General features: G+C 46.1%; 1 protein-coding gene and 1 pseudogene across 1 annotated transcript in view; one reads left to right on the top strand and one right to left on the bottom strand.

The window, feature by feature from the left end:
• Window positions 1-13,227, top strand: part of LOC147438875 (fanconi anemia group D2 protein) — a 100,690-nt gene that overhangs the window by 7,300 nt on the left and 80,163 nt on the right. Inside the window, exons 2-5 of the mRNA XM_086484836.1 lie at window positions 10,633-11,077; window positions 11,171-11,431; window positions 11,526-11,738; window positions 11,815-11,946. Of these exons, the coding sequence (XP_086340962.1) occupies window positions 10,633-11,077; window positions 11,171-11,431; window positions 11,526-11,738; window positions 11,815-11,946 (1,051 nt within the window). The remainder of the gene's footprint in view (window positions 1-10,632; window positions 11,078-11,170; window positions 11,432-11,525; window positions 11,739-11,814; window positions 11,947-13,227) is intronic.
• LOC147438876 (uncharacterized) lies at window positions 3,911-4,704 on the bottom strand (annotated as a pseudogene).

Genomic DNA, 13,227 nt, shown 5'->3' with positions numbered 1-13,227 from the left:
CCACATGGATATGCTGAAACTTGCTCGTAAGAATGTCCGTCAAGCACAGGATCGGTATAAGAAATACGCTGATGAGAAACGTCGGCAAGTTATCTTCGAAGAAGGGGAGGAAGTATTTTTACGTGTGCCAGAACATTCAGAAAGTCTGAAAACTGGACCGACACCTAAATTATCTCTTCGGTACTATGGGCCTTTCAAAATACTCAAGCGAGTTGGTGATCGTGCCTACAAACTATCACTACCATCACATTCTCGCATTCATCCGGTGTTTCATGTAAGCCGTCTACGAAAGCGGTTACGTGGGGACGACAACGTCACTGACCAATAGGTTTTGGCTGATTGCATTGAATCTCCTACCTTACCGCATGAACCTGAACGTGTTATGGATTATCATGAGTTGCATACACGACATCACGTACGACAACAAGCCTTGATCAAGTGGAAAGACCGGCCTGAAGAAGGTGCCACTTGGGAAAACATTAGTGTTCTTAAAAAGAAGTTTCCCACTTTTGTTTTCGAGGACGAAAACTCTTCTTTAAGGGGGGAGTAATGTCAGGACAAAAGTCCTGTACCCTAAGAACTAGGATGGTCATGGACTACGGCCAAGGGTCGGGCTAGACAATGTGGACAGGGGATCCGTCTAGGGCAAGGGACTAGGAGCCCGCCTATATAAAGGGAGGTTGGGAGGAGGATCTTCAGTCTAGTTTCCCTAGTTCTTACAACAAAGGATTAGAAGCATTCTAGCCAGACGCCTAGAATGCTCCTAAGAAGTTTATTTAATACTTTGTATTTAGTTTTCCACATTTATTTTCACACTTTCACACTTAGTACTTTAGTACGAAGGTACCCAGACATTGTAACAGATTCACCACTTTTGTATTAGTTTGGTCTCATAGGTCATTTTTGAAGACGTTAATATAACATTTCATTTCTCTCTTTCTCTCTATCTCCACCTTCCGTTGCTCACTTTGACATGGTATTAGAGCTCTAGGCTTGGATCTGCCATCGCCTACACCGGGGAGGACACTACGGAGATTTCCATCGCGAAGAAGTGCTTCTTCTTCCTCTAGCGTTTTTGGGATCCAGCGTTCTTGTTGGCAGTCCTAGTGTTTTTGGTGGCGAGCATCATCTTCTGCACCCTCTGTTAGGCAGCCTCCCTCCCTCTGCCTCATCGCCACCACCTACCCTCTCCTCTGCCTTGCATTTTTCCCCATCCTTGGCTTAGCATTTTTTGCAGGAGGGACTCCCTTGCATCAGCATTCTTGCAGGACCGCAGCCTACTGATCTGCGTTTTTCACCCTAATCCCTAGCGTTTTTGGGCAGGACAGCAGCCAGCATTTCTAGCGTTTTTTGTGGCAGTCAGGACACCATTGGACCAGCATTTTTTAACCTTCACTTCAGCGTTTTATTCTTGCCGATCTTGGACAGCCGGAGCCCCGCTCCTTGCCCCTTGGTCTTCCCGCTTGGAAGCTAAACGGTTGTGACTAATTGCCGGCGATTTCCCGATCACTTACCTACATATTTTCAGCCTGTTTTGGTGCATTTACAACCCTCACCTTACCTTCTCGGCATCCAGTGTTCATCACCTGGCGTTTTTTGCTCAAACCCTACGTTCTCGCGGTGTTTCGAGCTCCCTTTTGTTGTGATTTCAGGTTTGGATAGCACCTCGACTTTGCTTCATCGGCATCCCTTCGGGTTTCCCTTGCCTCTCCCGTCACGTACCCTTTACTTCGCGGTCTTCTGGCGTTCTTTCCGGCGTGGTTTTCCGATCCTATCCTCACCTTTGCTTTTGAGTTTACACACGAGACTTCTCTGCTGATTTTTGTCTGTATCTATGGCGACACTCCCAGCCATGCCCATCTTTCCTGTCGGTGAAAAGCTTGACGGCTCCAACTTTGTCGTCTGGAGATGAAGATCATGGTGATGCTTATGCAATTTGACCTTTGGGACTGGCTTACTGATTCTACAAATGCTGTGTGTCCCGGCCTTGCTCCTACATTTGGTGCTCCTACATAGACATCATCAACTACTACTTCTGTAGTTACACGTGTTGGCTCCTCATCTACTTCTTCTCATGGTACTGCTTCTTGAGGATTAGATACTGTGGTTACATAGGCTATGGTGGATCAATGGAATCCAAACCATTGTAGAGTTTACTCTTTCTTACTCATCAACTGTGCGGACAGCGTGTTGACGTCTTTACGCTCTCACACCACTGCACATGAGGTATGGGGTTTCCTTTGCAACATGTACGAGGCGAAGACACTCGGAAGGATCCTCGCTCTGGAGAAGACTTTGATGGACTTACAGGTCTCGTCATTTTTGACAATCCAGGACTTCATATCCCGCATGCTTCTGCTCCGTGATGAGCTAGCAGCTTGTGGTCACCAGATCTCTTCCGAGGGCATGGAAACTCGGTTGCTGCTCAAGCTTCCCGACACTTATGATTCCTTGTTCCAGTCACTTACTACCTCCACGTGTCCTACTCCTATCACTTGGGAGGAGCTCTTACCCGCTGTGCAGCAAATAGCTTCGCGTATTCAGGACAGAGCCACCTCAGATGTCTCTGCGGGTGCTACTGCATTGGTTTCTACATCCAGTAGGGGTGTTAGTGCTCCCGGACAGTCTGGACCTGGTTGTACATCTTTTCGCCTTGACATTACTTGTACCTATTGTGGAAAGAAAGGTCATTTTGTAGCAAAATGTTATAAACGACGGCGGGACCGCAAGAAGGATTTAGATCCCGAGGATGGGACGGCTTCTCGACAGACGTCTGCCACACCGCCATCTCTAGCCCTTCATAGGCCGATGGCTTCACCCTCTAGTTTCATCCACCTCCTTCTTCCCTCTTATGATCGAGATCACTTTTTGGCTTGGAGTTTGCCGGTTTACCACCTTGGCCTTCTATCCTTTTGTGTTAGAGTGCTCTGCTTTAGGGGGGGTTCTCTCTCTTCCGTCTCTCTCTCTTCTGCTGACCTCCACCGATCAGCTCCCTGCTTGTCTTCCATCTTTCCCTCATATATCCTCTTCAACGACTTGTTCTGTTGTTAGCCTCTCCATCAGCTTCCTTGTGCGACTTGATTAGCTTGACCTAGCTTCGGTCATCATCACATTGGTGTTGGACTGTTTGTTGTTTTTTGTTTGGTTGGCGCTTCTTCTTTTCACACTCCACATTTGCCATGCATGTTACATCTTCTTCCTTAGCGACTCCGCATCTGTCGTTGAGGGAATGTGTTAGATTCTTCATCTCCAGATGCTTCGAAGTTCGTACGCTGCCTACAGGCTTCACACACATCACGTGCACTGGCCCTTGGTTGTGGGTTGGTCACCCGTACACCTGTTGGATAGGGATCTTCAGGCACATTTAGGGTTTTGCTCAGCACTTTGCCCGGGCGGTATGGGTTTTTTGTGCATAGGTTGTTGGGGCTTTTTGTCTGTCCTACCTACTCCCTATTCTCCTGTATATAGGAGGGGGGGATGCACTCTCCCATTCATATCTTGCCATCTTGTACACAACAGTTTTTGCCATCTGAAGTTATTGGGGCTTGCTAGCCTTTTCCATCTGTCTCTTGTGTGTCTATCACCATTGTCTCTCTCTCTCTCTCTCTCTCTCTCCACCTTCCGTTGCTCACTCAAACAAGGGGGAGGACACATGGGAGGATCCAAAGGTGAAACTTGCTCGCCCTCTGAGTTGGTGGAGGTTTCCATACCACTACGAGTCTTGACCATGCAAGGATTTCCGCTCTTGGTTCAAGAAAGGTCGCAAACTAATCTTCGGGAGACTATCTGTCTCCTCGTCGGCGCACCCCGCATGCAACATCCGGTATACAATTGGTTGCTATTTTTCGATACTCAAGGGGTATGGTCCCACGCTGAATGGCAAGCGTGTTGTTCCAAGAGTGGGACACCATCATGTAGAGTGCCGCTCTACAATCACCACCCGACCGTCTTTGTAAAAGGCTATCTTTCACTTCTCCCTTGCCGCCGTTATCTCTGGCATTACCTCTCTCATGTGCGCAAGCTGAGCGAGAGTGAGATCATCATCGAGAAAAATATCTGTCTTCTTGAGAGTAGGCCTCTTTCTCAAGAATTCCTTCTTCTCTTCCAAGGAGGGGAACTGTAGTATGAGAGCTCTCTGTTTTGAAGATTCTCCTTGGTCATCATTCTTCTTGCCCACTCCCCATGACTTTGTGTGTGAAGGCTTGTCCACCCCCATCATGGATGTGAGGCTTGTGACCTCTTTTTCCACATTATTTATGTCCTTGAGGCCGGTTACCCTCACATGTAGAGCCCGCATCCTCCTTTGTTCTTGTTCGAGGGTCATGTTAATAAGAAAGGGTGTACAAGGAGCTTCCTTACCTTTCCCTTTTTTGGCAACCTCAATCCATTTTTCGGCCTCCTCTACTTTCTTTTGTGTTGCGGAGATGATCGCAGCCCATGACTTCTTCTCCTCACCTTCCTTGATAACCCGTATTTCTTCTCTCATGGTATTCAATTCTTCCATCATGGATGGCTGAATTTCACCTTCTTCGAGCTGCCCACTTTTTGCTTGTAGATTTCGGATGATGGAATCTTGGATGACCACCTTCTCCTCAAGCGAAGCGATCCTCCTACACATGCCATCTCTTTCTTCGGTCCATCTTTGAAGAATAGTGCTCCTATCCTTCCTCCACTCTTCAACTTCGTTTCTCCATTCTCTCATTTCCTTCTCTATTGCCGACATCTTTTTCCTTGTCCGCATGAAAGAGGCTTTGTGGACGGCCGGCGAGGGATGGGTCTTCTTACACGTGGGGGAAGCCGTTGGCACTTCTTTGACGCTTCCCATGATTGTGAGAGAGAGAGAGAGAGAGAGAGAGAGAGAGAGAGAGAGAGAGAGAGAGAGAGAGAGAGAGAGAGAGAGAGAGAGAGAAATGAAATGATATATTAACGTCCGAGAGAGAGAGAGAAATGAAATGTTATATTAACGTCTTCAAAAGGCCATAATGACCTATGAGACCCGAAAGTTACAAAGTGGTGGATCTGATACAAAGTCAGAGTAACAAAATAACCCTAACAACAGTACACAACAAAGATATATACTATGGGGTCCTAAGTTGATCGATGTGAACCAAGCAAAAGACTACGCAAAAAATGGGTGGCTTGTTGGGATAGCTGAATCACAAGAGATCTAGCATCGGTCGTTGGCGAATCTCATCAATTTCCTCCATGGTTAGTAGTCTGACCGGGCGTCGTGCATGCCTGGCCAGTGTGCTCCGAATTTTCTGTCGTAGCCTCCGTCGATGCTGTGTAGTTCTTCGCAGTCGCGGGCGCCTGGATTTCCCCAGTTCAATCGCTCAGTTAATCAGTGTGCCTCTGGTGTGAGACGAGGGGGAGCTCTGTTATGGGAGTGGCTCTTGCGGCTGCCCCGTGTCTGCTCTGAAGAAGTCTGTGATCCGTCTTTGAGACTGGCTAGCCTCGCCATTCATCAGGCTATCTCTGTGTCTGCGCAGCTCGAGTAAGAACAAACCCAGAGAGAGAGAGAGAGAGAGAGAGAGAGAGAGAGAGAGAGAGAGAGAGAGAGAGAGAGAGAGAGAGAGAGAGAGAGAGAGAGAGAGAGAGAGAGAGAGAGAGAAGAAGAAGAAGAAGAAGAAGAAGAAGAAGAAGAAGAAGATAATTTTTACGTCGTAGGAAACGAAACATATTAAACGTCTTCAAAAGGCCAAAATTACCTATGAGACCAAACTGCTACAATCGTGGTGGATCTAATACAATGTTTGGTACAAAATACAAATGAAGTAAAGTGAAAAACTAAAATCATCATCATCATCATCAATGCTTGAGAATGCTCGGCATTGGGCGTTATCCGAGAAAGTATTGCATCGGTCTCTGAAGAGCATCATCAATGTCTGCTCTCTGTCAAAACACGTATACAAACCATTTATGCAAGAGGGTTCCAAAACTGGAAAACATAATCCAATGGACTTGTCCGGACATGCAGGTCCTACGAACACCACGTGACACACTGAGCCATGTGCACGTGACAAGTGGCCTTGGATCTCGGTTTCTAGCTCAATGGAGATTTTAGCAACCTGCTTTAGCCTAGAGAGAGGCACGTGAACGGCAGAGAGGGGCAATTGGAGCTCCTACTACTTGATTTGGACCCGTGTGCTGGAGTTCAAGTCATCGGTGTTTGAACTTGTGTGTTGGAGTTCAAAGCACATTGCATCTAGCAAGGAATCAACATGACGTATAGAAAACACTTATGGATGAGCACACAATCCATTATTGTTGGCCGAATTATAGACAGGATGTGTTCCAAAGTTCATTATCTTGTAAGTCCTGAACACATCACGAATGGGGATTCTTGGACGTAGTGTGGTCTACAATTCAACTTTCTATGAGGCAATCGGTGCTCAAGATGGCATTCTTTTCGGTGATAAGTTGATGGTTGCAAATGCGAGGTGTATCCAGTATCCCGGTTGGTGCTAGGGTGTCCATGGTAGCTTCTCCATCGAGTTGGTCTCCTTACATATGTCCACTATGAGCTGCAGAGAGAGTGTTTAAGTCAGAGTTACCCGGAACACGGAATGCGAACGGCGACGGGCCTCCCTGTGGAACGGGGGAACGGGAACAGCGCGGAACGAGAGGCTAAAAAGACACCCAAATATTGTTTTTTTTAGCGTTATGTGTTTGAATACAAGTAGTACTAGAGTCCTTTGACTCTAATACCCACAAAAAACACGATTCGAAGACCATTCAACCTTATTATGACTTGATTGGGATGTGCGGCACCCAGAGTACATAACACATATACAACATTGAGCAAACACAATGCCCATACACAATGCTCTCAAATAATTGCAAGAGTAGTAGTCAGAAATAACACTTTGGAATTAATTATGGCTAACAAGCCTCAAGGGCTGCCAAGGTGCTACAAAAAAAACAAAGGGGGGCAAACCAGTGACCACTGACCACAATACCAAAAGACTGAAGGTGACAAATACCATAAAGATGCTAGTAGCTACAAAAAGGTAAGGATAAATGGCAAAGACTCAAGACTCAAGAGCCACTAGCCTGAGAGGCCTCCCAATCCGTAGTAGCCGGCTGTAAATCATGCACATCCTCCCATTCCTCATCATCGAGCTCTAGGTCCGGCTCAATCTCAGCCACGGATGAAGTACCTGGTGTTGGTGGATGTGCATCTCCACCTACCTGAGGAGCCTCTTGCTCCATCTCCCACTGTGTAAAAGGATCTGTCTGTTTGTCTGTACTCTTGCAAAGCATTTCAAATTTGCGCTGGCGAAGACAAGATCATTAGCCTTCTCCACTCCAAGCCGATTCCTCTTCTTGGAAGCAATGTGGCTAAAGGTACTCCACAATTGCTCCAAGCATGAGGTACTAACTGATTGGCTGAGAATACGGATCGCCAATCTCTGAAGCTCAGGGCCATCATAGCCATAGTCCTCCCACCATAGCACTGAACCTATCTTCGTGCGATCAATCTGAGCATCTGGACTGCCAAATGACCCCCGCATCTCTCTGTACTGTCTCAACTGATCTCTGACAATGCGTCGACCATCTCTATCTAGAACCATCTTGTTTAAGATCTCTGTAAATTGGTTCATGACTTCCCTATCTGTCTCTTGCCCTGCACCTTGGAACTCTGGATCCACCATGTACGCTGTCCCGTGTAAAGGAGAGGCATATGAATTCCACCTTGAGCTGCAAAGCGCATGGATCTCCTCATACCGCTCTGCGTTCGGCTCAAGCTGTGCAAGCTGCTTAATCATGCGGTCCATTGCCTCATAAATCTTGCCTATGCAAGGATCCATGCCATCCAGAACTCGAAGCAAATGAACCACCGGTTTTACCTGTGCGTCTAGACTCTTGAGCTCCTTCCAGAACTCAAGATCCTCTGCCTTATCCTTGCACAAAATCCCTGCAACTGTCTTTGCATAGGGGGAGGTGGTGAACTCATCACTGATGAAGACTTGTCGGACCGCATTTTGACATTCAGATAGCCTGCGCACAAGAAGAAAGTTGAATGCGAAGCGGGTGTCTGAATACTTTAGAAGCACTTTCCTGCCCGACCTCTTGAGGTACTCACTCCGAACCAAGTTGTGATTGTTGATGAAAGTAACAATCTTCACTGCATCATCAATGACTGGAGCGATTCAGTCTAGCTTGCCGATGTCTTTTAGAAGGTTGTTCAAGCAGTGTGCCATGCAAAAGCACACTGTCACATGCGGATAGTGGCCCTCTATAATAGCTGCTGCTGCCCTATTTGATGCCTCCCCATCTGTGACAAAGGCCACCACGTGTTGCTCATCGATGGTTTCTATGGCCGCTGTCCACTCTGCAGAGAGGACATCGGCGGACTTGCCACTCTCGGTGGCATCATGAGAGTGCACAAAGTACATCTCTCCACTCGAGTATGCGACGAGACCATGGATAGATCTTTTCCTTGTATCGCTCCACCCGTCGGCAATGAGGGAAACGCCATGCTTTGCCCAAAGACGCTGAATATTGAGGGTTGCTTGCTCCACGATAGCCTTCTCTCGATCGAGCAAAGTGGTCCGGAGAGCCTCTGAAGATGGCGGCACATAGCCGGTGCCATACTCTCCTATCCGTTGCACCATGACTTTCTAATACTCCGACCTATTTCGATCAAACATAGAAGAGGTTACTATTAAAACGATGGAACCGACGATAACGAAAGAAATGAGAGAAGATTGATAAATCATAAAACAATGAACATACCTCACCGCGACAAATGGGATATGGTCGTGATAGAAGAATCGAGCCATGGCCGCATCCACCTCTTCCTTCTTCTTTGGGTCCCAAGAGGTGGCAAGGGTCCTTTGGCGACGTTTTGGACCTTGTGAAGATGCACCAACACCTACACCGGGTAGAGAGGAAGAAGGGAAAATGAGGGTCTTTGGGTCAATACCTTTGCGTGCGGGCTTGGCTTTGTGGTTGAATTGCCGATCCTTTTCCTCGAGGTCCTTCCTCTTCTCGATGGTTAGGTTGGAGCAAAATCTCACCTCATGTCCCGGCACTCGAAGAAAGTGTGCCCTCATTTTGTCATGGCCCCCTTTCTGCGTGTAAGAGCATAGCTTGCATGCCCATGCACGAGAACCTCCCGCCGCCGACAAGGTGCCCTCCGAGGTCACTTCATCCCACCACGACCATTCCTTCGCCTTTTGAGTGTTGCCTGCATGAGCGGAGGGGGTTGTACGAGAAGAAGAAGCCATGGATTATCCGTGAAAGAGAGAGAGCTTGATCTTTGAGGATTTGAGAGAGAGAGAGATAGCTTGAGAGAGGGCTTGAGTGAGAGAGAGGCTTGATTCCGTTCTTGCTTGAGGCTTGAGCAATGAGAAGTTGAGATAGAGAGCTTGAGAGAGAGGCTTCACCTCTTGGAAGTTGAGACCGAGAGAGAGTTTGACCCTTGAGCCTTGAGGGTTAGCCCAAGAGAGAGAGAGGTTGAAACTTGAGAGCTAGAGGCTAGGCCCCTATGGCTTGAGAGTTGAGAGCAAGGGAGAGATGGCCCCCTTCAAACTTCCTTGATGCTTTGGTGAAGAATGGGGGAAGGGGGGATTTATATAGGGCTGTAAATGGCCGTTGGCTGCCCAAAGTTCCCAAACAGCTACATTTTTAAAAGTTGAAATCTGCCCGTTTCTGCCCGTTGCTGCCGTTCCGGCCTGTCCAGCCCGTTCCACCCCGTTCCAGCGGGTCCATTCCGGTGCGTTCCAGGGAATTTTGACTGGCCGGAACGCCGTTCCGGCGTTCCAAGCCCCCATATTGGCGTTCCCCGGTAACTCTGGTTTAAGTTTATGCATCTCAAGTGAATGCCCAATGGGATCCTATTTATTTACTTTGTCTTTTGGAATTTATGTTACTTATTTGACATGAGTGTGGGTAAGGCAATTCCTGAGGATGGGGGGGAGGGGGGTACTTAAGGTATCCTAGAAAGTATATAAGAGGCACCTGGACCCCCATTGTATAACAATCTAATCCATTACCAAGTTGGTTGGTTCTCTCTCCCATGCATTCCCTCCTTAGCTTCCGCATCGTTGACTTTGACAAAATTATGGTATTCTGCCAGAAGAGATTGTATGGCAATTGGTTATATCCTGTTGTCAGTAAAGGATTGAAAAGGTTTTTATAAAAGTCACAGGCTGAGATTTTGTATTTGAAGTTCTCCATTTGGGCATTCAAAAATAGTCCTTCCTTTTGATGTGGTGGAAACATAGATGCTAAGTGTTGGTGATGTTCTTATATTCGAGATATACATTGGCTGACTTCCTCAGATTGGAGAATAAACATTGTTTAGAAATTGTCAATGTCTTATGACTAGAGCCCTGCAAGTGGTGATTCCTTTCATTGACAAACATTAAGAGGTTTGTGTTGCTTGAAGTTTGAAAGCTTCAGGGACGTATTGTCTGTACACCTTAATAGGCACTGAAGTGTTATGTTTATGTTTCTGGCTATATTTGAGCAGCATAAACCCTTATGCTTTTGTTTTTTGTTGGTGATAGGCATTGCATGTTGATCCATAGGATCTGCTTTTTAGGCTGTTAGTTTATGGCATGTCTGTATTTGACTGGCTTATCTGCTCTTTGTGCTTTTTATTAACAAGTGTTTTGGGAGAAGGTTGTTGAATTCATTTGCAGGTGACGGACAAGGTATCGTAAGCACAGACAGTCTTGCACGCTTGCTATTGTCTGTTGCAGCCGTCCAAACTCAAGTTGCAAATATATTACTGGAGAAGTTGCCGGAACATTGTGCTGAAGCTGGAAGCTCTTTGCTTCCAGGTCTCAGAGACAGTATACCAAGGCTCATTTTAAATCAGTTTAGATGGCTGGATTACTTAATAGATGCAGAAAATTTAACAAGCAAACTGATGGAAGTTTTGTCAATTTGTCCAACACCATTACAAAAGGAAATCATTAGCCTAATACCAGAAATCGCCTCTGATGATGTACATGAGCTGATTGTGGGTACACTAGAGCAAATGCTGCAAGGGGACTCACAGCTGATAGCTCCTGTTTTGGATGCTTTCTCCAATCTCAACCTTAAAGAAGAGCTTTTGGATCAGGTACTGATTTCTCTTGGAGCTTTGACATCCATTGTAAGATGTTCCTAAGCCAAAATTATGTAGTTGCTTGCTGTCATACTTTCATTGGGCCAGGTTGTGTCACTAGCAATTGTGAGTTTGCGAACATCAGATGCAGAGGATCTACCGCTTGTTGTCCGTTTTTTACTCCAATCTGCAACTGCAGCAAATGTGAGGAGGATTGTGCATCAACTTAGAGAGAATCTGCAATTTACGTCTGAAAAGAATGCTGCCAAGGCAGCTGGACTTGATATGAAGATGAAAGGGAAGTCAATAGTTAAAAACTGTGAATCTCTTGTCCTGGAGACTCTTCGATCAGGCCTGCGCTTCCAGAATGTACTAAAATTCTCTTGGGTCTTTCTTTGAAAATTTCTACCAGGAGCATTGGATTGACTGACAGATTCACTGAAATGTCTTTCAAATTTTACAGGTAATGTGTGAAGCAATTCTGAAGGAAATTAGAGGTCTAGATCAGGTGCAAGACCACAAAGTGATTGATTTTTGGCTACTTTTGATAATTTATGCTAATGGAGGATCCTACAAGAAGCTTGCAGATTCCATCGTGAAAAGGAAAGCCATAGGAGGGCTCTTTGGGAAAAACTTGCTCAGTCAATCTGTGCGGGGAAGGCTAGCTTTATTACAGGTTTATGCAGAGCAGATCAACTTCTCTTTTGTTGCAAGAATAGACAGATGTTCTGATTGCTTGTTCATGGCTCCAGGATTACTTTCAGTATCTTCTTTCCATGAGTCACGGACTGCTAGCCTGCAAAGAGAATGCTGCCAGGCAGTTGGGGTCCCATGCATATGTTTTATTGTTTGAGGAGTTTAAGGATGCATATCACAGACAAGAGGTAGTCCAAATTCTGGCTTTTTCATTAGCATATCAACTTACTTATGCCCTCACTAATGTATCAAATTCTTGTAGAAGTTGTTTCCAAGTTCTGGCTTTCAACAACTGCCTTCTAGTGTATCAAATTTTTTTATGGAAGTTGATTCCATGTGTGTTGCGTGTTTAATAACCCCCCCCCTAGAAGTCGCGCTTTTGAAGGTTAAACATAGGAGCCAAGGGGAGGTGCCTTTACTGTTGCTTTGTGGACTTCCGCAAAGCATTTGACACGGTCCTTCGATAGAGGCTATGTGAACCATTCCTGTCCTTGGGGGTTCCATCAAGATGATAAAGGGAATCTTTGCTTTGTATGAGAGTTATTGTCGGAGTACATGATCTGGGGGGGCCTTTAAGATAGCAGTGCTAGTACCATCAGTGTGAAGCAAGGCTGCCCCTTATCTCGGGCCCTCTTTGGGCTGAGTTGGCTAATTACATGCAAAGCAGAGAAGATGCTGGTCTGAAGTTGTTTGTTGTATGTTAATAATATTGTTTTGATCTTTGAGTCTCAGAAGGGACTACCAGAACACTTACATGCATTAAAGCTCTCAGTGTTGATAGACGCCTCATTGTGAACCTTGGTAAAACCAAGGCTGTGATCCTCCGTGCCTCAGTCCAGATGGTCTGTTTTTACTTTTAAGAGAAGACATGTAGAGGTCTCAGATTCTTATGTATATTTGGGGATTCATCTTTTCCAACTGTGCAGGGAGACTCTCCATGTTGCAGGCCCTTCTTAGGAAGTTTGACACGAGCATATGCTTCACTGGCCTTACTTGAGAGACAGTGCTATCTACACACAAAATGCTGGATTGTTGAGACCTTGGTGACATTGGCACTGATGTAAGCGGCTCCGGTTTATATGCCATGCCTATTGATGCTATCATGGGACAGATTAGAGAGACCTCAGATTTGGCTGCTATCATACATGATTCCCCTCTGTAGCCCATGATATATTGAGAATAGAGTTTTTGGTGCTGGTTATTGTAGAAGAGGCACTCTTCTAGACCATATGCGTCATTCAGAGAGTCCAAGGGATGTGGTTCTGAGGATTGCTTATGAGGCCTCACGACAGATGGCAAAGTCGGGAGACCAAAGAGCATATATGGCATGCTCGGTGATGATATGGGTGCAGGACTATGGGTATGCCATAAATAGATTATCTCCTACTTGATAGGTTTCAAATGCCTCACATGTCCCTTTTTGTTACGAGAGGAACTGAGTAGTGAGATAGGAGCTTATTTTGATAAGT

The sequence above is a fragment of the Adiantum capillus-veneris genome, chromosome 16 (assembly GCF_014529385.1).
Source record: "Adiantum capillus-veneris isolate H3 chromosome 16, ASM1452938v2, whole genome shotgun sequence".
In the NCBI taxonomy this organism is placed as follows: domain Eukaryota; kingdom Viridiplantae; phylum Streptophyta; class Polypodiopsida; order Polypodiales; family Pteridaceae; genus Adiantum; species Adiantum capillus-veneris.
Note: the sequence above shows the minus strand (reverse complement) of the source record. Positions and strands in the feature narration are given on the sequence as shown.